Genomic DNA, 23552 nt, shown 5'->3' with positions numbered 1-23552 from the left:
TTTTAAGATGTCTGGATTTCTCCCACATTAAATAGCTCCCTATGGCAAGGAAACATCTCTTTGCTCCGACTTTTTGTTCCTAAATGAAAGTCTTATTCTGGTTTTTGCATGTATTCTAAAAGCATCTTTTTTTAAATGTATAAACACAAGCGTTGCAGTGGACCTGTGAGCTCACGGCAGAGCGTTCAGTGAGTCGCACAACAGCGACGCTAACGAGCGACAAATAGCAGGGAAAGTGTCTCCACTGTGTCGAGTGTAGTCACAGGACCGGGGCTGTGCTGCAGTGCATTCTGGGGCTTCCTGGTCGTTAACATCATTTGCCTCACCTGTGCTTTTTTTCCTGCGGGCACAAATCCTCGTGTCCACCATTATATATAAAAAAAAAAGGTCTATCTGTCCCTGCTGCTTTACCTTTGCTGATGGAAGCTGTGTGGGAGTCGGAGCTGTCTCGTTGCATCTGCGTCCTTTAGGAGCAGAAGACTCTTGAGCATATCAGGAAAGACGTTTCCTGGGTCGCCACAGCTGGAGAGACGCCTCTGCAGGCGAGGAACACAAATCAAACGAAGCAACACACAAACAAGAGTGCAGGACTTGTGCTTTTCCTCGGTGTGTTTTGAACTCCAAACGTCCACAGATGTTAGGAAATGTTAATACTGCGGTCAGAGTGGGAGTATTGTGTTAACCGGGTGATTCATGGAAACGGAGACAGCAATATTTACAGTGTGAACTGTTTGCCATCATATTAAAACAGTTGGGCTTTTATTTAAAAAAAAAAAAAAAAAAGCATCAATCTGATCCACAAACCAACCGTTTATGCAAACAGACGTTTGGCTCAGTGACCCAGTGAATATGTGTTTTGTTGCAGTAGCAGAGAAAACGTAGGCGGACATTACTGTTTGATTTATGCTGCGTTCACACTAAAACAACTATTTTGCAACACTTTTTCATATCGCTTTTTCGCAACACTTTTTCGCAACACTTTTTCGCAACATTCTTTGCAACATTTTTTGCAACATTTTTTGCAACACTTATTGCAACACTTTTTCGTAACGCTTTTTGCAACACTTTTCGCAACACTTTTCGCCTCATTCACGCCGCCTGGCGGAAGATTCGCTTTTCTCTCTCCCAATAACGAGTATAACGAACGATAAAGTCCAGTAAGTGCAGCTGGCAGCTGTGGTGGGCGAGTTTAACAAACACAGGACTTTCACCCAGGAGGCCGTTGTGAGAAAACCAGACGTTAACGTTGTCTTTGATTCTTACGTAAGATTGTTACACGTCACTAAAACGTTACGGTATCGATCATTCAGCGCTTCACGGCTGTGCCGTTGTGCGTTCACGGGTTTCTGCAAAGCGTTTTCAGCGTGTTGTTCCACTTGTGTCACAACGTTGCGTAATTCATTCTGCTTCGGGCGGTTGTTGTTTATTTAAGGTTTGTACTGTATGTTCTTTTACATTATTATTACATGATCTTTTTTCATAACCTGAACCGAGCAGGAGGCCGGGTTGCCTCTGTGCAGATCATCCATTGATTTAATGTCGTCTCTCTTCATTCAAGGCTTGCAGAAGCGGTTGTTGGGGGTTTTAAGTGCTCTTTGTTATTCACTTCGACACCTGGGAGCTGCTCGATGCGACCGGAGTCACCGAGCTGTTCGCTGAGAGGCTTTTCAACAGCCTCTTCAAAACACTGTTTCTCGGCATAATTTTGTCAGACAAAAACTTTCCTGAATTTTTCTTTGAGACGGCTCTGTTGTCAAGGTTTTTTTTTATTCATTTATTTTGTATTTATTTGCCGTTTGAGCATAGACCAACAGTCTAGACACTTTTTTTTTTTTTGTGCAGGGCTCTTACAGTTTTGGAAATAAAAAACACCCTCTAATAAGAAATAGCAAATATATCAAATATGAAAACACTATACATCCAGTGGTATATGTACAACAGGTGGTATTATGTCCAAAAAAGGTATTAGATACAGTACAAATCAAATAAAGAAAAAAAACATGGTCCAGATGGGGATTTAAGCAGCAAGCTCCGGGTCGTCCAACACTCAGAAAGAGTCCTCCAACATTCAGAGAAGGTCCTCGAACATTTAGAGAAGGTCCTTTAACACTTAGAGAGGGTCCTTTAACACCCAGAGAAGGTCCTTTAACACTCAGAGAAGGTCCTTTAACATTTAGAGAAGGTCCTTTAACACTCAGAGAAGGTTCTTCAACAGTCGGAGAAGGTCATAAAACAGTCAGAGAAGGTCATTTAACACTCAGAGAAGGTCATCCAACATTCAGAGAGGGTCCTCTAACATTTAGAGAAGGTCCTTTAACATTTAGAGAAGGTCCTTTAACACCCAGAGAAGGTCCTTTAACACTCAGAGAAGGTCCTTTAACATTTAGAGAAGGTCCTTTAACACTCAGAGAAGGTCCTTTAACACTCAGAGAAGGTCCTTCAACAGTCGGAGAAGGTCCTTCAACAGTCGGAGAAGGTCATTTAACACTCAGAGAAGGTCATCCAACATTCAGAGAAGGTCCTCTAACATTTAGAGAAGGTCCTTTAACACTTAGGGAGGGTCCTTTAACATTCAGAGAAGGTCCTTTAACACTTAGAGAAGGTCATTTAACACTCAGAGAAGGTCATCCAACATTCAGAGAAGGTCCTCTAACATTTAGAGAAGGTCCTTTAACATTTAGAGAAGGTCCTTTAACATTTAGAGAAGGTCCTTTAACACTCAGAGAAGGTCCTTTAACACTCAGAGAAGGTCCTTCAACAGTCGGAGAAGGTCCTTCAACAGTCGGAGAAGGTCCTTTAACACTCAGAGAGGGTCCTTTAACACTTAGAGAAGGTCCTTCAACAGTCGGAGAAGGTCATAAAACAGTCAGAGAAGGTCCCTTTAACACTTAGAGAGGGTGTTTAGAGGTTCCTCCAACACTCAGAGGTTGAGTCCCTCCTCAATGTCGTCCCATGCTCGGCGTCTCCTGTAAATGATCTTGGTGTAATCCCAGTCCGTGACTAATCTGATTGCGTTCAGCGCTAATGCCGCGCGCGTCTCAGCCTCCATTGTATCGTCTCTCTGCCCGAACAACAGAGATGTGTTGTTTTTGCCGTCCTCATGAAAAAAAAAGGATTACGATGGGATTTGTCACGTCGTGGCAGGAATTAACTGCCGCCGAGATAATCTCTGATCCACCCAATTTGCTGTCGCGGAGGAAAAAAAGAATTGGATGAACTCCCGGGACGTCTGCTCATCGATCGCCGTCAGTCTTTGGAGGAAGTCCGTTATCTGACCGCTGACGGGTTCGAAGACGTTAAAAAAAACAAAAAACCTGAGCTTCTCTCCGGCTCCGATAACCTTTTGGCACTCGAGGACGCGTTAGCTAGCGAGCGGTCGGTGTGAAACCTTTTTATTAAACGCGCAACCGCTGATGGAAATGTTTTTGTTTAATTCCCTCTCAGCGGTCGCGGTGAGCCGGGATCACTTTCACCGTCGACAGCCATCGCGCTCGTAAGTGATTTGAATCCTTTTTGTCGTTTGGATGTTCAGCACACGACGGCGGGAGGCGCGTTAGCTGCCGCTTCTTCGTCCAGGAAGACGCAAAAACGGGCTCATTAGTGCTTCAAGTCTCCCTCCTCTCTAATGAGAGACGCTGATAATACTTAATAAAGTGCATGACGGGGAAGTGTTCATGAATAAGTGTGAAAAAGAGCTCCTCCTCGGGGTCCACATGTTCACTCAGCGGAGAGAACGAGAGCCCTTTAATACACTGAACAAACCAAACTGTTTCTTCTCTTGAAACTAAAATACGCTGCAATGTTTTTTCATTATCGGTGTAATATTATAACTCATGCTCATGCTCATTTTGAGTGAAGATGTAACTGAGATTCGCCCAAAGTGGAGCCTGTTACCAACATGCATTTGTGAAAGACACCAATCACCAAAAAGATGGCAAAGAAAAAGAAAAGAGAAAGCAGTGATTTTGCTCGGAGGTGTTCAGACGTCGAGGTTTAAAAACACAAGCGATTTAGTTTGATAGTTATTAAAGGTTAAACGTCATATAGTAAGAACTGGAGGATCATTTATTGTCATTACGCAACACAGAGTTGCACAACGAAACGCTGACAGGACAAAAAAACCATTGTGCATTATGACAAAATGTTCACAGCTGCTAGAAAAAGCTGTTTTTTGGGGGCAGATAATGTGGCCCGACATCTTTTAATATTCAAAAAATTCCACATCAGCAAAAATTTGCCCATTAACTTCGACTGTTTTGGGCATCGAGCGTCGTTAATGTGACTCCGCCTCCTCTCGGCCCACCGATCGATGATGCAGTAAATTGTGCTCGCGCGTTAAATATTTATCGACGGGCCGAAGCAAAAAAAAACGTCCTATCTGGAAAATGATCCAAGAAAAAGTGGCGAACAATAAAAAAAACCTTCTACAACTTGTGTTTTTGCATCGGTATCCTTAACAAACAACAAATATGTTGGTTTTTGTGTATTCTCCCAAAGCTAGAAGAGTTAAAAAACCTTTAGACATATCAAATATCAGATTTCTCATGCGAGGGAAAACCACCAAACTAAGATTAGGATCTTATTTTGGCGGGAAACGACATAAAGTTCAGCGTTGGCCTGCGGACACTCGACCTTCCGTGTCCCGTATTTTATTCCGGAACGTTTGGCGTCACGTTTTTTTTTTTTTTTTCTTCAAACATCCCGCGATGGACGCCGGACGCTTCGAGGTCACGGAGGACGGCGAGTGTGAATAAGTGCAGTTTAGCCGCTCGTCATCGTGATGTCCGGAGGGGGAAAGGAGGGAGGGGGAAGAAGATGGCGGCGTGACGAGAGAGAGAGACTCGTGCCTCGGCACTCGGAAGTGAGTCACTTCTCTGTTTGTCTTTCTTTCTTTCTTGCTGAACTTCTGACGTCTTCCACGTCAGACCTCCAGCCTTTTGTTGTTGACGATGGATCGGTGTGATGTTTCTGCCTTTGAGACGGAGAAGAGTTCCAGTTCTAAAAAAGCTTTAAAACGTCCTGAACGCCGCCGTCGCCGCCGCCTCCTCCGGGGTTCTTCGCCTCTCTCCGACGTCTCGAGACACCTCCGACTCTTGACGAGGCGTCGAGGTGTGACACCTCCCCGGCTCTGTGCGCTGGCCTTTTGAAAAATGCCCTTCGTCCAACAACTGAAAGGTCAACGTTTCAGACTTCTTGAAAGGCCGCGTACGCCACGAGACCTTGACGTGAGTCGGCGCCCAAATCGGCCTCCGGCGAACCTCTCCGCCCGCCGCCGCCGTGTTTTACGCGCTCCGGATCTCGCCCGGTTTTTTTCCCGTCCGGTGGACTCGGACTGAATCACGAGTCGACCGACTGAGTCAGGAACCCGTCACGCGCTCGTCACGTCGGACCCCTCCGAGTGCGTTCGTCCCCTCCGTGACCTCCGCGTGGAGGCCGTGGGTTCAATGCCCCGTGAACGGATGTAAGAAAGCTCAACATGCTAAAATATCTTTTGCAAAAGTGATGCGTCCATCATGTTGTAGAGACGCAACTCAATGAATAATAAGAATAAACACATGTTTTTTACATACAAATATAGCAGATGTTTTCCTCTCCATCGATTATTCTCTATTGGAATATTTACTACATTTTTATATTGTGTTTATTCATCACATTTATTTAATTTTACCTCAAATTATTTTTCAAATTTACAAAAATTTTCATTTCATATCTCACAAAAAAATGTGTTTTTCTTCAAAAGTTCAGCAAAACATGAACAAAATTTGCACGCTAACAGTCTTTACCCAAATATTTAGTGTGTATATATATATATATACGCAACTTAAAAAAACAATAAGAGCAGCAATCCACAGCAAAAACCATGACTCTACTAAAGAGAAGGTAGCGGTCATGTAGCATGCTACAAGCTAACGATGGCGTTGTGATTTATGATCTACGATCAGCGTGATCATCAACACCATCGGGCACAACGGTAACCATGTAATTATGTTCATAATCTAAAATATAATAGTTTTCCAGCGAGACGGACTCAGAGAGCAGCGGCCGTCGACAGTCTGACGACATTTAATTAAAGATATGTACGGACGTTCTTGTTAGCTAGTTTTTCTGAGGAATATAACTGCAAATAAATGTTAAAAATGTTAATGTTGTCTTTTAAAAAATCCCCTGCAAGTACTTGTACAATGTACTTAAAGAGTAATTCCTTATAAAGAAAAGTTGTTTGAACTATTAATACGTAAAAGTTTAAATGTCTACAGTGTATATGGAGAATTATACTGATAGCATGAATGTCGTTAGCGCTACCTTTGATTAAAAAGATAATTACTATGCATGATGTTCACTTAGTAAATTATGGTTATTTAGAGTCAAACAGACCATAAAGCAGGGGATGCTTTAGGGGCGGGGCTACGAGGTGATTGACAGGTCGACGCTACACATGCAAACACACCGTTTGACTCATCGTTAATGAACCGTGAAGATATTAGCTTTAACTAATGTTGTGTTTTCAAGGCGTCGCATCCTAGTTGACGTTGCGCCGAAGCTTCTCTCAGCTCGTTAGCTTCTCCTCAACATCGTCGTTATCGTTCACAAAGTGTTGGTTTTTTTTTGTTATTTATATCATGTCATCTCGCTTTCAGCGCCGTCATCAATATCCTCCGTTGTGATCATTATAATGTCGTTATCAGCGTGATGATTTATGGTCGTTCAGGCCGCCGCCGTGCAGCGCCACAGACAGACAGGGACTGCATGGCTGGGTCCGTCATTGGTAGCCGCCTCCGGTCTGTGTGTGTGCGTGTCTGTGTGTGTGTGTGTGTGTGTGTGTGTGTGTGTGGGAGGTCATGTGACTCTGCAGGCAGCTTGGCCAGTGACCTGACAGGCAGGGTGACCCGAGCGGCTGGTAACAGCGTGCACGGAGACAGCAGCCAAAATTCATTTATTGCTTCCCTTCTTCCTCTTCTCCTCCTCCTCCTCCTCCTCGTTCTCCTCTTCTTCTTCCCACTCACACACAGACACACACACACTCAGACACACACACACCATCCTCCTCTACCCGCGGCCTCCTCGGTGCCCTGCATGATTTGTTTTCCGATGTTTCTCACTGATGAGGGCGAGCTCTTGGAAGGTCGGTGTGTGTGTGTGTGTGTGTGTGTGTGTGTGTGTGTGTGTGTCTGTGTGTGTGTCGGTGTGTGCATGTGTTTGAGTCTGTGTGTGTGTGTGTGTATCCGTGTCTGTGTGTGCATGTACATTCAGTTCATGTGGAAGGTTTTTGCAACAGAAGGAGAAAAATGGGATGCTGTGTGAGTGTGTGTGTGTGTGTGTGTGTGTGTGTGTGTGTGTGTGTGTGCGTATGAATACATCATGAGACGAGGACTAACTAGGGATTCGCTCCCCTCGTTCACGGCGCTCCTTTAATTGCCGTCTGCGTGAATCCGATCAGCTCTTCCCTGCTGGAGCGCTGACTGCGTGTTTTTTTTTTTTTTGCCATAACTTTTAACCAAATTTCATGACTTTAAACCAAATTTTCATGACTTTTCACCAAATCATTGTGTGAAATGTGTGTGTGAACAGTAAAAAGTGATAAAATGTAGTATTTAAACTAACAATGAGGATTCAAAGCATACAGTAAACCTTCAATGAGGCAAAAGAATGAGAGACAATAGTTTGATTAAAAGAATAAACATTTATATAGATGCCTGTATGTATGCTGCTGATATTCTGAGCCTCTTTCTTTTAAAAGCATGTTAATTATTTCAAACTCAGCGTAAATGAACGTCATGACCACATGAATATAACACATTTACAAGACTTTTACTACACTTAGGACTAGTCCAGGCTTGGAAATAACCATTTTAAAAATTCAATGACAAAAGTAGAAACCAGTTCCCATCGTCCCGCGTCTGTGGCCTCAATTCAACTCTGTCATGAGAATCATATTTTGTCTGTTCTCAATGATTGATACGTGGAGCGGGAAGAGGAAGTCCTGACGATGCTTCACTGGACGTCTGAGTGCTGCAAAGTGAAAATGTTCCAGCAGCGAGATGAATTATTGCTCATAAACACGACTTCCTCTCCACTCCGGAAAAGTTTGTCTGGAAGTAAAACATTGATGTCTGGAAAAGAAAAATCCCACGAGGCTTCAAATCCATTTTTCATCCTTATTGATACGTCATTACGAGTCCTGTTTGCCTCAAATGTTCAAAGAGATTTAGATTGAATGAAATAAGTGCACATTGTTTTGTTTTTTTCCTCATTTAAAAACAATAACTGGCTTTTGACTTCTACGTTCCTCCTCCGGGTTTCTTCAATTTGCACAAATTCCCGCACTGGAATTCCCAGATGCTCAAGATGAGATATTTGCATTAAGTAAAATATTCATACTGAAGATTTTATCTGGCTGCACCATCCCATAAAACTGTATAAATGATGCACGAGACATTGAGAATATTTAATATTTCACAAAATCCAGCCTGACATAATTTGATATCAGAGTTTAAAGAAGTCAATACAAGTGGAACAAAGTGAAATTCTGCAGCAACTGACTTTATTTTCATTTTACTTTATTTTTAATTGTTAATAATATTGCATTGCATTGCATGTTTCTGCAAACAGCAGATACATTAACTGAAACAAGTATATGTTGCATTAATTTGTTTCATATCAGCCTCGTTTAACGCTGTCAGGAACGCACACTAACACTTTTGTGTTAAAATAATAACACAACGAGTTATTGATGGTAAACTACACCACCGCTGAGCAGATGAAGTCAATGTTTACCATTAAAAGTCGGGTTACAAGCCGCTACTACCTTCGGCGTGTCCCCCGCTGTAGCCAGCTAGCGCTGCTGCTAGCTCCCTGCTTCTGCTAGCTCCCCGCTTCTGTTAGCTCCCCACTGCTGCTGCTACTACTGCCCGCGTCCCCGCCGCCTGAGTCGGGCCTTGAGCCGAGGCAGGTCCCGCTACATCTGGAGCTAGCTGATAGCTATCGGGAAGCTAGCAGAGAGCTGGCGGGGAACTAGCTGCAGCGCTAGCTGGCTTTAGTGGGGAGCTAGCTGGGAACTCGGAGCAGCGCTAACTGGCTACAGCGGGGAGCTAGCTGGGAACGAGGAGCAGCGCTAGCTATAGCAGGGAGCTAGCTGGGAACTAGGAGCAGCGCTAGCTACAGTGGGGAGCTAGCTGGGAACTAGGAGCAGCGCTAGCTGGCTACAGCGGGGAGCTAGCGGAGGCAACCACCAAAGGTAGTAGCGTCTTGTAACCCGACTTTTACGACTACTTTTTGGTTTTACACAGAACAGGACCAGCGGTGTCCTGGGTGAAAGTCCCCGTGTGTGTTTGACTCGCCCTCACGGGACTTTTCGCGCTTGTTGCACTGGTTATTAAAAAGCTTTCAGTCCCGGTCGCTTGATGCTCTGCGTCGCTTCGGCTGGCAGAAACCGACAATGCAAAAAAAAATAAAAATAAAATGTCCTTGTGATTCGGCCGAGTAATTCCTCTGCAACGAATCCTCGGGGACTAAAACTGAAACTGTAGGAAGGCGAGCGAGTTCTTTCCGCGTCCTGCCGGCGAAAAAAGGCTTCGCTGTGAGGCTGAGGTCCAGTGAAATGGGTCAGCGCAGGCAGCTTATTTATAGCCCGGATCACACCGCTGTGCTCTCTCTCCGGGGCGCAGCGAGGAACGATGCAATCAAGTGCCGAGCGCACAACAAGAGGCCCGTAACGCCGGGTCGGGGTCAGCTTGGGCCGCTCGGAGAGGACTGGCTGTCGGTTCGCTTCTCATCCAAGTCCGGCGGCGAAAATATTTCAGTTCAAACCCGCCACGACTCGTCTTCTCTTTGACGCCTGAAAGCAACACAAACAACGGTTTCACCGGCGTGAGAGAGAGAACAGAACGAAAACAAACGTAAAACGTGGGTTTTGGGCTAAAATCCAACAGCAGAATAAACTGAATATTAGCAGTGGACATTATTGTGTTATATTATGGGATGCATGTGAGGATGGCCGAGTGGGTTGCACGTTTAAGACCTTCAGTTTCAGGACATTCAGACAATTCTCCACATATCTGGAGATTTTTTTTTTCTAATCCAGATTTTGGGCCAATTATTTTTTATTTTTTTATTTTTTTAAACTAACTAAAAACTTTCATTCTTGCAATTTTTTCTAGAAAGTCAGGCCACAAAAGTGGAAAGTGTTTGAGTTTTGGGCTAAAAATCCAACAGCAGAATATTAGCAGTGGACAATCATTATTGTATTATATTATGGGATTATATTATGGGATGCATGGCCGAGTGTGTTGTACTTCCATTTATGTTTAAGACCTGTAGTTTTAGGACATTCAGAAAAAATTCTAGACGTATCTGGAGATTATTTTTTTGTTAATCTAGATTTTGGGGCAATTATTTTCATTTTTCGTTCTTGCAAGTTGTTTTCAGACAGTCAGGACACAAATGTGGAAAGTGTTTGAAAGACAGTTGTTCCTGATTCAGGAATACGAAGTTTGGGTTGTCGGTTGAAGGTTAAAACAAAGGTTCTGGTTGAAGGATGAAGATCCTCACGAGTAAAAGTCACATGTGGATTGTTGAGGCGACCAGGGAGCTAATTAGAGAGCTCTCTTTCTTCTGGTCTTTCTTAAGTGGTCTGTTCTTTTACATTGATTTCATTGGAAATCATTTAAGTGAACAGGCAGATTTGTTTTGTATTGATGCATCATCTGTGTGCATAGTGTGTGTGTGCATAGTGTGTGTGTGTGCATAGTGCGTGTGTGTGTGGCGTTATTGACTGTTATAAAGCTGCTGTCATTGTGTGTCCGTGGGCTAAAGGCCGTCCTGGTGCAGCACTGTGCAGAGAGCTTGATGAGGTAGAGAAGATAAACAATGTAAAGAAGATAAAGAAGATAAAGAAGGTCAATAGTGTCAAGAAGATAAAGAAGGTTAAGGACATAAAGAAGGAGAAGATAAGGAGTGTAAAGAAAGTAAAGAAGGTAAAGAGTAAAGAAGGTAAAAATGAAGAAGGTTAAGAGAGTAAAGAAGGTAAAGGACATAAAGAAGGTAAAGATAAAGAGTAAAGAAGGTAAAGATGAAGAAGGTAAAGAACATAAAGAAGTTAAAGATGAAGAAGGTTAAGAGAGTAAAGAAGGTAAAGATAGAGTGTAAAGAAGGTAAAGATAGAGAGTAAAGAAGGTAGAGAAGATGAAGAAGGTAAAGAGACAGAAGGTGCAGACACGCTGATTGTTAAATCAATGTGGCCTCAGCAGCTGCACAGCTGGTTAAACAGATGAGAGCATTAGTTGAAAAAGGTGCTTTAAGGAAATGGAGGTGTGTGTAATGATCACTAACGCATTACACTCCTGTCTGCAGGACTCTAAAAGTTCACTTTAACTTTAATCAATCATTTTTTTAAACCAACCAACCAACTAGCTAGCTCCTAAAGCAACTAGCTAACTAGCTAGCAAGCTCTAAATACACGGATAATTGGCTGATACGGACACATAATATGTATAGATAATACATATATATATATATATATATATATATATATATATATATATATATATATATACAAACACACACACAAAAAGTATGCTCTAACTACAAACCAACCAACTAGCTAGCTCCTAAACCAACTAGCTAACTAGCTAATGAGCTCGCCTCTAAATCATCGTCTACGCCACGGATGATTGGCTCATACAGACACATAACATTTATAGATAATATTTATATATATATATATATATATATATATATATATATATATATATATATATATATATATATATATATACAAACATACACACACAAAAAGTATATTCTAACTACAAACCAACCAACTAGCTAGCTCCCAAACTAACTAGCTAACTAGCTAGCGAGCTCGCCTCTAAATCGTCGTCCACACCACGGATGATTGGCTGATAGGGACACATAATATGTATAGATAATATTTATATACACACACTAAAGAAGTATGCTCTTCCCTCCAGGGTGTGTGTGGGTCTAGATGGTGACAACATGAAGCTAGTTCTTCTCTTTTGCCCACGCACCTCATCAAACTAGCACCAGCTCCACTCATGTTGGACGGCGGCGGGCGGAGGGAGGGTTGGGTGTTGAATGTTGGTGTGTCATGACTCACGTTCATCTTCTTGTTCCTTTGTTTGTGTATTTTATCTCTTGACAATGTGGGCGGAGCTCTCCGTCCTTTCTGCTGTCTTCCCCCTAACACGACGTCGCCCTTTTTTTGTGTGTGTGTGTTTTTCTTTCCCGTCTCGCAGCCTGGCAGCGTCGAAAGAAGCTGCGGCGAGGAAAGCCGCCTCGCCGATGCCGCCCTCCGAGTTCCTGGACAAACTCATGGGCAAAGTCTCGGGCTACGACGCCAGAATTCGACCGAATTTCAAAGGTAGGAGTTGCCGCCAGGGGCTCAGGCGGATAAATACCGGGAATGTAGACAAACAATATCCTAACCACAAAAAAGAGCTCCGGTAAAGTGTTGTTTCTGCATTTCATCGCCTTCTCTAAACGCCTCTCTGAAAGGCTTTTAGTCAAGGGTGTCGCCCAGACAGGTTTGTATGCACTATTCCAAAAAAAAAGAAGAAAAAGTTGATATATATTTACACAGTATAGAGACTTAAGAATTCTGTTGTTTAATCATTTTGGTTGTTCTCAATCTGTCGATCTCTTTCATTTGCCCTTTGCAGTGGTCATCAAAGGTAATTCTACCCATTGCTCCACTTGTTGACTATAGAATTAGGCTACTTAAGGAAGAAAAAACAACATTTATATATATTTGTTATTGTATTTTGTTACAAAAACCCTCTTTCCTGCACTTTTAGCCCCCAGTCGCACTACAACATGCTAGTGGTGCTAGTCGGCTACATTGGTACCCACACAGTACCCCCCCCCACCCCCGAGTGCTTGTTTTGGTGGTCAATAATATAACATAAATAAGATATTTAGTGACCTCTCCCTTGAATGGACGCTTCCCCCGTGAAGACACATGTCAGAGGTTTCCACAGTCTGGACGTTAATGCGTTTCTATGACATCAGTGAACTCCATATTCATGAGTAACACAAAACAAAATAAATCATCTTTTCCAAACATTTTTGAAGCGATTCCAACGGACACGTATTGGGCCCGAGTTTCACTTTTTTTTTTCTACAACATGAACTGATTTATGGCAATAAGATGTGCCTCTTGAGCCTTGTTGCATGTTAAATAACGACTGATATCTCAGTCCTGCGGAATGGATGCGAGTCATTTCCTTATATTTAGTTTTTTCGGCAGGTCATTTGTGTGTTCTGAGTGTACGAAATATGAGCGCAGCCTCGAGACGTTCCACTAATCACGACACCTTTGTACCTGTTGTGTGATGAATCACATCGCACACCTGCAATTTGTAACACATAACGTGCAGGTGTCGATCTGTTAAACTCATTCTAATCATTGGAAGTAAATCTGAACATTAACAATTGGGAAGAGGAACTTTTCCTCCAAGTTTTTTAATCGGAATCAGAGAAAACGTAGAAACAAAAAGTGCAAATATTGATCCTCTGTTGCACCAAAAAACGTTTTTGATTTGGCTAATTCGATTTAGTGAGGACACTTTTCCCTCTGACTCATTTAAAATGTAATTTCCTAAACAAAAAACAGGGTCAGAGGTCGAAGAGAAAACCGACCGAACCCCCCCGGAAGGGGGCGGGCTCTAACTGTGCCTCGTCACCGATTGGCCGCCCCGCCGCCCTCCTCCTCCTCTCCATCGTGAACGGGTGGAATCAAAATGGCGTCCTCACGTTTCGTACACTGAAAACAAACCGAGAATCCGACTGCTAGAATGCGCAGCAGTGAAACCACAGCTTATGTTTATGAATGCTGCCATGGAGCTTTCTTTTTTATTTTGTATTCTTCTTCTGTTTTTTTTGTTTTTGCTGAGCCCATAATGGCATAACCCCATTATAAGGTGATCTTTGGGAGTGGGATATCACAGCTCTGGGTGTGCGCAGGGGGTTTAAGTCTGTATTAAGAGGACGCTGCTCGTCCGACAACAGCGATCGATCGAGGCGCTCTCTCTCTCTGCGAGGCCTCCGGTCCGTTTTGGAGACTCTGTATTTTCCTGAATTATATTTCCCCCCTTCAGCAACGACCCGGTGTGATTTACTGAGACCAGCGCCGCGCTGACCTTTTACAAATCAGGACTCAAACGAGCCGACGTGACAGCTGGTTGAATTTACGGCCACGCCTTCGTGCCGTAAAGGGAGAGTCAGAAAAAGGAAGTCGGACACGTAGACGATAACGACGACGCCGAAAGCCGACGTCAGCGGGCTTTCAACGCGTCCGAGCTTTTTGTCTTGTTGGGGGTTAAAGAAGAAATCTGTGACGAAGACGCTCGTACTGAGGAAGAGGAGCTCGTTTCTGTAATCTGCGACACTAATGGAGTTCGAGAGCTTGTGTGTGTGTGTGTGTGTGTGTGTGTGTGTGTGTGTGTGTAGGTGTGTGTGTGTGTGTGTCCTACCAGTTACACCACTGCATCACCAGCATCACATTTATGAAATAAACGGCTCGACAGCTCTGCTTCTTAATAATCTCTAGAGTCAAATAATAATAATTCATAACTAAATCTAACTTTAATTTTTACTCACATTTAAGGATCATTCTGCACAATGTAATGTTGAATTTCACCTTGTTCAATGATGAAAATAATAATATAAGAAGAAGAATGATACTACTTCTAAGATTTTAAGATTTAATGTAATGTATAATCGTGTAGAATGATCCTTAAAATGAAATAAACGTTATTAAGATCATTGTAAAACTAGGTAATTGTTGTGCAACACCTTCTAAGGACCTTTAGGTGCCTTTAGTTTGAGAATAATAAAATGCAACTGATCATAATACATTTTGGGATGTTGGACAATAAAAAAGCCACAATAGAAGACAGTTGGATGGTTTATTTAAATCATTCACTCATTGAGAAAAAAATGACAAATCAGAAATAATAAATGACCATTTACTGCCCAGATAATCCAGATTACTAGCTCTCTAACTAACTAACCAACCAACCAACAACCAACTAACTCGCTAGCTAACTAACTATTTAGCTAGCTAGCTAACTATTTAGCTAGCTAGCTCGCTAACTAACCATCTCGAGAGCTCGAGTCTAAATCATAGTCTACACCATGGATGATTGGCTGACACATAATATACACATAAATACACACACACACACACACACAATAAGTATGTTCTAACTACAAACCAACTAACCAACTAACTAGCTCCCAAACTATCTAACTAGCTCCAAAAGCAACTAGCTAACTAGCTGCCAAACCAACTAGCTAACTAGCTTCCAAACAAACTAGCTTACTAGCTTCCAAACCAACTAGCTTACTAGCTTCCAACCCAACTAGCTAACTAGCTTCCAAGCCAACTAGCTTACTAGCTTCCAAACCAACTAGCTAACTAGCTTCCAAACCAACTAGCTTACTCGCTTCCAAACCAACTAGCTAACTAGCTTCCAAACCAACTAGCTTACTAACTAGCAAGCTTGCCTTAAATCATAGTCAACACCTCAGATGATTGGCTGGGATCAGGGACACATAATATGTATATATTTATAATATATACACACACACACACACACACACACACACACACACGCACGCACACAGAAGAAGTGTGCTCTTACCTCGAGGGTGTGTGTGGGTCTAAATGGTGACAGCATGAAGCTAGTTTTTCTCTTCTACCCACGCACCTCATCAAATTAGCACCAGCTCCACTAATGGTGGATGGCGGCGGGCGGAGGGAAGGAGTGAGGGAGGGAGGGAGGGAGGGAGGGAGCGAGGGAGGGAAGGAATGGAGGGAAACTTTGGATGGAGGAGATGAGATCCGCTGCGAGCCACAGATGTGCCACCATGAGAGGAGATGACAGTGACGGTGACCGAGGCTCCGCTGCGAGGACAAAACAAAAGGGCTTCCGATTGATTTAGCAGGTTCCTCCATGGAGGGAGATGAGAGCAAACAGGCCTGACACATTCGGGACGAGCCATTTATAATCCATGACTTCATCTGTTCCTCCATTCTCTCCTCCTGCTCTCCCATTATTTCATTTAATCCCTCCCTCTTTCTTTCCTCCATCGACTCCTTTCCTCCCTCCTTCATTTGCAGTCGTGTTAATTCGCTCACTTTTTTTGCTTCCTTTGTGTCTTCTTTCTCCACCTCGTACCTCACATATTACCCTCCTCTCTTCCCTTCCTTCTTATACCTATCACCCCCTGTCCTTTGACCTCCTCCCTCCTCCCTCCTTCCTTCCTCCCTCGGGCCTCCTCAGTATCCTCGGCCTTGTTTACTGAAACCCGCTGATTCGTGAAGCAAATTGGACTCCTTCGACCCCGGCCGGCGGACAGAAGCGGAGCGAGCGTTTAATCTGCTAATGAACGGACGACTCCGAGACACGGGCCAGAGACAGACGGGAGACTCGCGGAGATAACAACTGACGTGTGTGTGTGTGTGTGTGTGTGTGTGTGTGTGTGTGTGTGCGCACTTGATGAATGGTACAGACTACAGCTGCGACTCCCCTCGCCCTCTCTCCGCCATAACCTTGTCCTTCCTCATCACTCAAGCCGAGCGGCAACGAGGACGACGGCCGTGAGCGAGCGATCCGGCGCCTGGTTGTTGGTTTTTTTTTTCACGCTCAACCAGAACGAGCTGCCGGTGACCCCCCCCCCACACCCCCTTCCCTTCTTCCCCCCCTTGAACGCGTCGTCGGCATTCCTCAAGTCCTTTTTCCTCTTCGGCTCTCGCTTCTTCAGACTCCATCCTTTTACTCCGTGCCGCTTCGTCGGAGCTTCTCTCAAAGCTTCTCTCAAAGCTTCCCCGTTAAAAAAACAAGAGAAATCTCTTTTTATACACTTTGCATCCGAGCCGAATGAATCTTTTCTCGCCCGGACTTGTTTGACGCGAGTAAATATACAACGCTCGGCGGTATATTTACATGTTTGGCTTCCTCCTCTCTGTCCTCTTCCTCTTCCTCCTCAGCCGGAGTACTTGTTACTACACACATCTACACTATACTCTGTACTGCAACCTCCACCCTGCATCCTCTTTTTCTCCTTGCCAGGGTCGAACGTGCCGAGGGGGGACTGTAGTTATTAGCTGTCGGAGCTTGACGTTCATTTGGTGTTATCAGCACTTGTTTAATGGCTACTTAATGGGATTAATGTGCATAAGGTAATGAGCGTGGGATGGAGGAATGGCTGGGGGGGAAGAAGGAGGGAGGGAGTGGAAAACAAAACGGATGGGTCATGGAGAGAGACAGAGACAGAAGGTAGCGTTGCAAATGGCGACCTGACTCGCAGGGATCTGCTTACGACGGTAATTTGTGGGAGGAAAAAAAAAAAAAAGCTGCAGATGGCAAAAGTGCGACCCAGGATCTCACGCTGCAAACACGGAATGTTTCCACTAGCTTAGCGCCCGGGATATTGATGCTAACGCAGCTCCCAGTGGGGTTCAGCGTCGCTCCGTTATGTATAACACTCGCAGCACACATGAATAAGCAGCTCGGAGATACAAACTGTAATATCCACTGCCGCTTATTTATTTATTTTTCTGAGAGCTCTACTTTCTGCTAAGATTGCAAACACGGAAAAATCTGCCGGAGTGAAGGACGGCCTCTTTTTTAGTATTCTAGGTAATGGCCCGATCCTTTTTTTTTTCCCCCGAGCCAGGAAATCTAGATGTTGGGAGACGGAGACGGACTGTATTGCACAGTGCGAGGAATTTTAATGTCGCCGCAGAGGTGACTCTCTCCTGAGTTATGACAAAAATATTGATCACGCTTTTTCGGCGTCTAGCGGGAGGAGGAGGAACGGCAAGGGCAGCGAAGAGAGGAATATTGAAGAGGGTGACGGAAAAGAAAGAGGGGTGGGTGGGGGCAGTTGAAACACGTAAATTATGGCGAGCTAAGACAGAAGTGATCCAGCCGGTAATTGGAGCGTGTTGTCGAATCCAACGAGCTCGCTTCGCTGTAAATACCTCACGCCAGTTTTGTTGCTCCTTCATCTAAAGATAGCCAGACTTTCTTTCATGCACAGCTAATCCGGGACGTGTGAGTGACTGTCGGCGGCTACATTAGCCGTCGCCGCTCAGCGGTCCATGGCTGATGAGTCTATAGGGACGCGAATGCTTGCTGCTTTTTATAAAAGGGCCAATCAGTCCCATCACAACTGTAATTAACAGCTTAAAGATGAAAACAACAAAAAAAGGAGTACTTTAAAAGTCGGGTTATAAGCCACTACTACCTTCGGTGGTTGTCCCCGCTAGCTACCTGCTGTAGCCAGCTAGCGCTGCTGCCCGCTGCTGGTCCCGTTACCTTCGGTGGTTGACGAGGAGCTAGCAGCAGCGCTAGCTGGCCACAGTCGGGTTATAAGCCGCTACTAGCTTCAGTGGTTGTCTCCGCTAGCAGCAGCAGCTAGCAGCAGCACTAGCTGACTACAGCGGGGAGCTAGCTGGGAACTAGCAGCAGTGCTGGCCGACTACAGTCGGCTTATAAGCCGCTACTACCTTTGGTGGTTGTCCCCGCTAGCAGCAGCGTTAACAGCCGCGCTAGCTGGCTACAGCAGGAAATGAGCTGGGGACTAGCAGCAGTGCTAGCTTGCTACAGCGGGGAACTAGCGGGGACAACAACCGAAGGTAGGAACGGCTTATAAACCCGACTTTTTTTTACGGTAAGCGCACAAGGTTTGGTTGTTTACCTCAGTGTCGCGATGGTCGAAAGGCGGTTAAGCCGCTGTTTGTGCATCCATCACTCCACGCGACGAGCGTGTGCAGGTGTCTTTATCTGCTGGGAGAAAACCAGAGACGGGAAGAAAGAAAAAAATCCAAAAACATTTAGGGGAAAATCCCTCTGCTCACGCAGCGCGCTTTGTTTCCAACACAAAGGCGAGGCTCCCCTGCAAAGCCGGCAGAATTGATTCTGCACGGCGCTAGTAATTAGCTTGCGTTATGAGATCCCCGCTGCACCCCCCCCCCCCCCATGCCCCTCCACGACTTCCCCGAAAAACCAAAGCTGCTGTGTGTGTTATTTAATGCCAGACAGGTGCTCGGGCGCTCGACAGGCCTCCGGGCCGCGGGGCTAAGCCCGGGCTTACCCCCGACACGCCGAGATCGCCGTGTGCAGACGATGGAAGAGGAGGAGGAAAAATTGCCTTTCATGGATCCGGGGGAGATTATAGAGTTTAAGTCACCTGTCTACAACAGTTCATGGTCACGACGAATACTTTCCATCTATTTTAGGAGCCGTTTCCCTGCTTTTCTCCCCCCTCGCAGGCTGACAATGACAGATTACAATATCGCTCCCAGACTTCTACTCGGCGCAGTCGCCATCCCTCACAATGGCAGTTGTCAAGTACAGCAAAGCAGGCCGGGGCTCCGGTTTATTCAGTTCAATGCCGGTGTGTGTGTGGAGGTGGTGGGGAGGAAAAAAACAGGACATCAATCAACAAATCTGAGCTACGATGAGCTTCGTTGTGACGAGATCAGAGGCTATACGTGGCGACATTCCTCACTCCTGTTGTTGGGAATCGATTGCAGGGAAACGGCGTCCGCGGTCGAACACGGAGGCGTGATCATTAAACGTCTGAAGGTCAGAACGAGCGGTACGCCGGTCGACCTTTACGGGAGACCAGAGAGGTTATTACTGGACTTTTAATCCTCCGAGTTTGAGTCGCAGGACGTCGTCGACGGCTGACGAGGCCTCTTTACTCGCTTGAACCTTCTAGATCCTTCTCGGTCCAAGCCGCCGCTCCTCAATGACGACGAGGGAGAAGACGTCACTGTGAATGGTTCGGCTTTAACGTCAAATTCATTGACATTAAAGGTCGGCATTCGACGTCTGTGGAGGCTAGAAGTTCCCATTCGGCGGACATGTTGTCGTGGTTGAAGTCAAACTCTCCAGGAGAGCTGGAAGTAGAACCTCCCGTCAATCAGACGGACTCAATTTCACCCAAAGGACGTCCAAGAAATGGCGCCCATTTGAAGAGAGAAGTGGGCGATACGTTCAGGTGTTTCTTGGTGGCGGGTTAAAGCGCCATTTCTGGAGCTGATTGCGATGGTGAGCAGTGTGTGTGTGTGAGGGGGGCGGGGGGGTTGTGTGTGTGTGTAATGTGGTGGAGGACAAAGAATCCATTTTGAGAAACCGGACCGGTTCAGTCCAGACCAAACCGACTTGTTGCCTGAAGACAAGTCAAAGTGTAATTTCCATTTTTAAGAGGCCGAAAAACTCCAAAAAAACGAAGCCAGTTTGACATGTCGTCTTTGCATTCTCTCCCTGCCTTCCTCTCTCTCGTCCTCTCTCTCTCTTTCTCTCCCTCTCTGGCCTCTCTTGCATCACCTGTAGTGCATTGTGCTAGTCTTACTTAACTGGTGACAGAACTGCATTTGCAACCCTCCTGCTCCTCATCTCAGTGCATCGCCTCTCCTCCTCCTGCCCGCTGCAGTATGGCAGTACGATTGCTCCTCTGTATTCAGACTCGTGCATCCCTCCTTCCTGCTATCGCCTTCACAGTATGTTGCCTCTCCTCCCCCCTCCCCCCTTCCTTCCTCCCCCCCGCTGGGTGTTTGGCAGCCGTGCGGCGCCGTAGATAATCCACCTTTGCTGTCTTGTTGGCTCCTTGATAGACTTTTAAGCGGTTGTTTTCCTTCACGAGGACAAACAACGTACAGTTGCTGACGTGTTTGTTAGAATTCTGTGTTTAATTCTGATCTTTTTTTTATTAGACCCCAAAGGCTCCAAAAATGAGGCTACTCACAAGAAAGGTACTTTCCTTTTTCTTTTTTTTTCTCCCCCCCTTTTTTTTCTTCTTCTTCTCTTCTTCCCTGACCTGAAGGTTTTGTGATCGTGAGCCGACGGAGACGTTTTACAACTGTGGAGACGGATTAAAGGCCTTTTTTTTGTGTAGTATAATGTAATGTTGCAGGTTATGTTCATCAAAATGGTCCCTTTTTTTAAAAAATGAGAGCATTAAAGCGAAGGTATTTAAGGAAACGAGCAATATTTCAAGCTTTAATGGATTCATTGTGTTGACGCAGACGTTTTTCTCCCTTAATGCCACAAATAATTGTTTCATTAGCGGCAACGCTCAGCTGTTCGTCACAAACCTGTTTCCTTACAACTGAAATGAGATTTTTTTTTAATCTCTCCTTGTGATTCATGTAGACACACAACTCTTTTTAACTCGCCGTGTGTGTGTGTGTTCTCGCCATGCGTCATTCAGCCGGTCAGAAAACTTCTTCGTTGTACTTTATTGTACTTTCTGGATGACTCACAACATCTGTGTGTAGCATAGAAGCTACATCGTTAGCTAAATCCCTACTGGATGCAGAAGGATAGAGACAAACTGTTGAACGTTACAAAAACATCATTTAGTAGAGTAGTACCTCTTAAAATACTCGTCTACTGTTGGTTAAGGTACTCTGGTGTGTAGTAAAGTGTGTAAAGTGTGTGGTATCGGAGCTCTTTGTGCGTTCAAAGTCTGTTCAGAGCGGCCGACTCTCAGGAATACTTCATGAAGTACATAGTATAGTAGTAGTCGTGTGTAGTTAATGACAGAAGTACAATAAAGAACGGCATCATGTAGCGTAGAGCAGTATAAAACTAAACAGTGCAGTATAATATGTAAAGAGTAAGATAGTAAAGCATAGTATAGAAGTACTTTATGTACATTATGTAGTGTATTTATATAGTATATCAAATGTAATACTGCAACATTGTAGTTGGCTAAAAATATCAATATTGTGGTTGTACTTGCCAGTATTGTATGTATAATGTAGTTTAATGTACATAGTTCAGTATAATATATAAAGTATACTATAGTACATTACACTACTGTATTGTGTAGTAAAGTGCAGTTTAATACTGTGCAGTAAAGTGTAGTATAATACAGTACATTATTTTCCCATAATTATACTATTATAGTATTATATAGTACAGTGTAGTGCAGTATTTTATAGTAAAGTAGTATATAGTGCAGTAATGGTATTAGAACAATACAGTAAAGTGCAGAATAGTATTATATACTTCAGTGCAGTAGTACATAGTACAGTGTAGTGCAGTACAGTATAGTATTATATAGAACAATACAATACAGCATTATAAAGTGCAGTAAAGTACAGTATTATATAGTACAATGCAGTACAGTATCACATCGTACAGTACAGAGTACACGTTGTACTTCTTGTTCCGGGTCTTTTGGCCCATTTGTCTCGTTAGCTTAACATGCTAACGCTCGTAGCACAGCAAGTCTTTAAACAGTGGCTCCTGTCACTCGGGACTAATGTGTATGTGGCCCTAATTTACATGCACAGAAAGGAACACACACACACACACACACCTACACACACACACACACACACACACACACACACATATCATCTTGCAACTAGTGCTGCAGGACTTTACAGACAGTTACGGCCGGTCGTGGAGCGAACAGCAGAGGTGATGCACGGGGCAACCTGGTTGGGCAATGCAGCCGGGCAACCTGGTTGGGCAATGCAGCCGGGCAACCCAGTTGGGCAATGCAGCCGGGCAACCCGGTTGGGCAATGCAGCCGGGCACAGTTTAGGAGAGCTTATCTGGATGGAGACAGAATAATCTTTCCCGTAATGCCGAGGAAGCTCTGGAGGTCCCAATGCTCAAAGCGTGAACTGGAGGGTTAAGAAGATTAAAACAAAAAGAGTTCCCCTTCACTCTTCAGCGGCGTCTTCATCCGCCGAGCCGCAGATACCATCCCTTTGTGGGCGATTACTCCGGGCCGCTAATGCTATTGAGAGAGACTCCGACTAAAGATCCCAATTACCTCCTGAGCTCCTTCCACCGGCCAACACGGGAGGGCTTCACCGGAGACGACGCGTTCGTATCAGCAGCCGACTCGGAGGAGGAGGAGGAGGAGGAGAAAAGACGAAGAAAGCACAGCTAATAAGATATAATTCCTCATTTTAATGTTCAAATAGCAGGAGGAGAAGCTCAGAGAGGAGTCAGAGAGGAAGAGGATGTGCATCTTCTTCTCATGGTACAATATCTGTAGCGACGATTTAAGGCGTGGCGGCAGAATATATATATTTGTAATCACAAATTTGTAATTTTCTAGATAAACGTCTTGGTATTGTACAACAATATCACAAATATGAAGTACCTTTTTGTGGTTGGTGATGAATAAATAAATCAAAATAGGCCTAATTTCTTCCTTTCCTCCTCTTTTAGGAGCATAATGCAGCTAGCTAACTTAAAACTAGCGAGCTAACAGGGGGAAAATGGATAATCCTATGAACAAGCTATGCTAGCTTCCATGCTAAGACTCTGCAGAGTGTCTGCTAGCTAGAAGCTGTCTGAAAACTCACACTTTGCACAGCTGGCAACACAAAGTGTATTTTATTTTCCCCCCTTCTGTGCTCTGACTTGAATAGCCGTCATCATCCTCCGCGGGGAAGCTCCAACCTGTTTTATTTGCGATGATGTTTATTGACGAGGTGGAGGGGAAGCGTTACGGCGAAGCGTCCGCTTAAATCCGCAGAGCCGCTC

The 23552-nt window shown here is 44.6% G+C and overlaps 1 protein-coding gene across 2 annotated transcripts in view; it reads left to right on the top strand.

Annotated features, from left to right (window-relative positions):
- Positions 1-23552, top strand: part of glra1 (glycine receptor, alpha 1) — a 97472-nt gene that overhangs the window by 11292 nt on the left and 62628 nt on the right. Inside the window, exons 2-4 of one of the 2 annotated variants that reach the window (XM_068572136.1) lie at positions 12258-12382; positions 12681-12692; positions 20753-20791. In XM_068572136.1, the coding sequence (XP_068428237.1) occupies positions 12258-12382; positions 12681-12692; positions 20753-20791 (176 nt within the window). The remainder of the gene's footprint in view (positions 1-12257; positions 12383-12680; positions 12693-20752; positions 20792-23552) is intronic. The other variant, XM_068572127.1, reaches the window with a different exon arrangement.

Source organism: Clinocottus analis, unplaced genomic scaffold (genome assembly GCF_023055335.1).
Source record: "Clinocottus analis isolate CAN_PGR_092001 unplaced genomic scaffold, fCliAna1.0.p SCAF_1, whole genome shotgun sequence".
NCBI classification, from domain to species: Eukaryota; Metazoa; Chordata; class Actinopteri; order Perciformes; family Cottidae; genus Clinocottus; species Clinocottus analis.
Note: the sequence above shows the minus strand (reverse complement) of the source record. Positions and strands in the feature narration are given on the sequence as shown.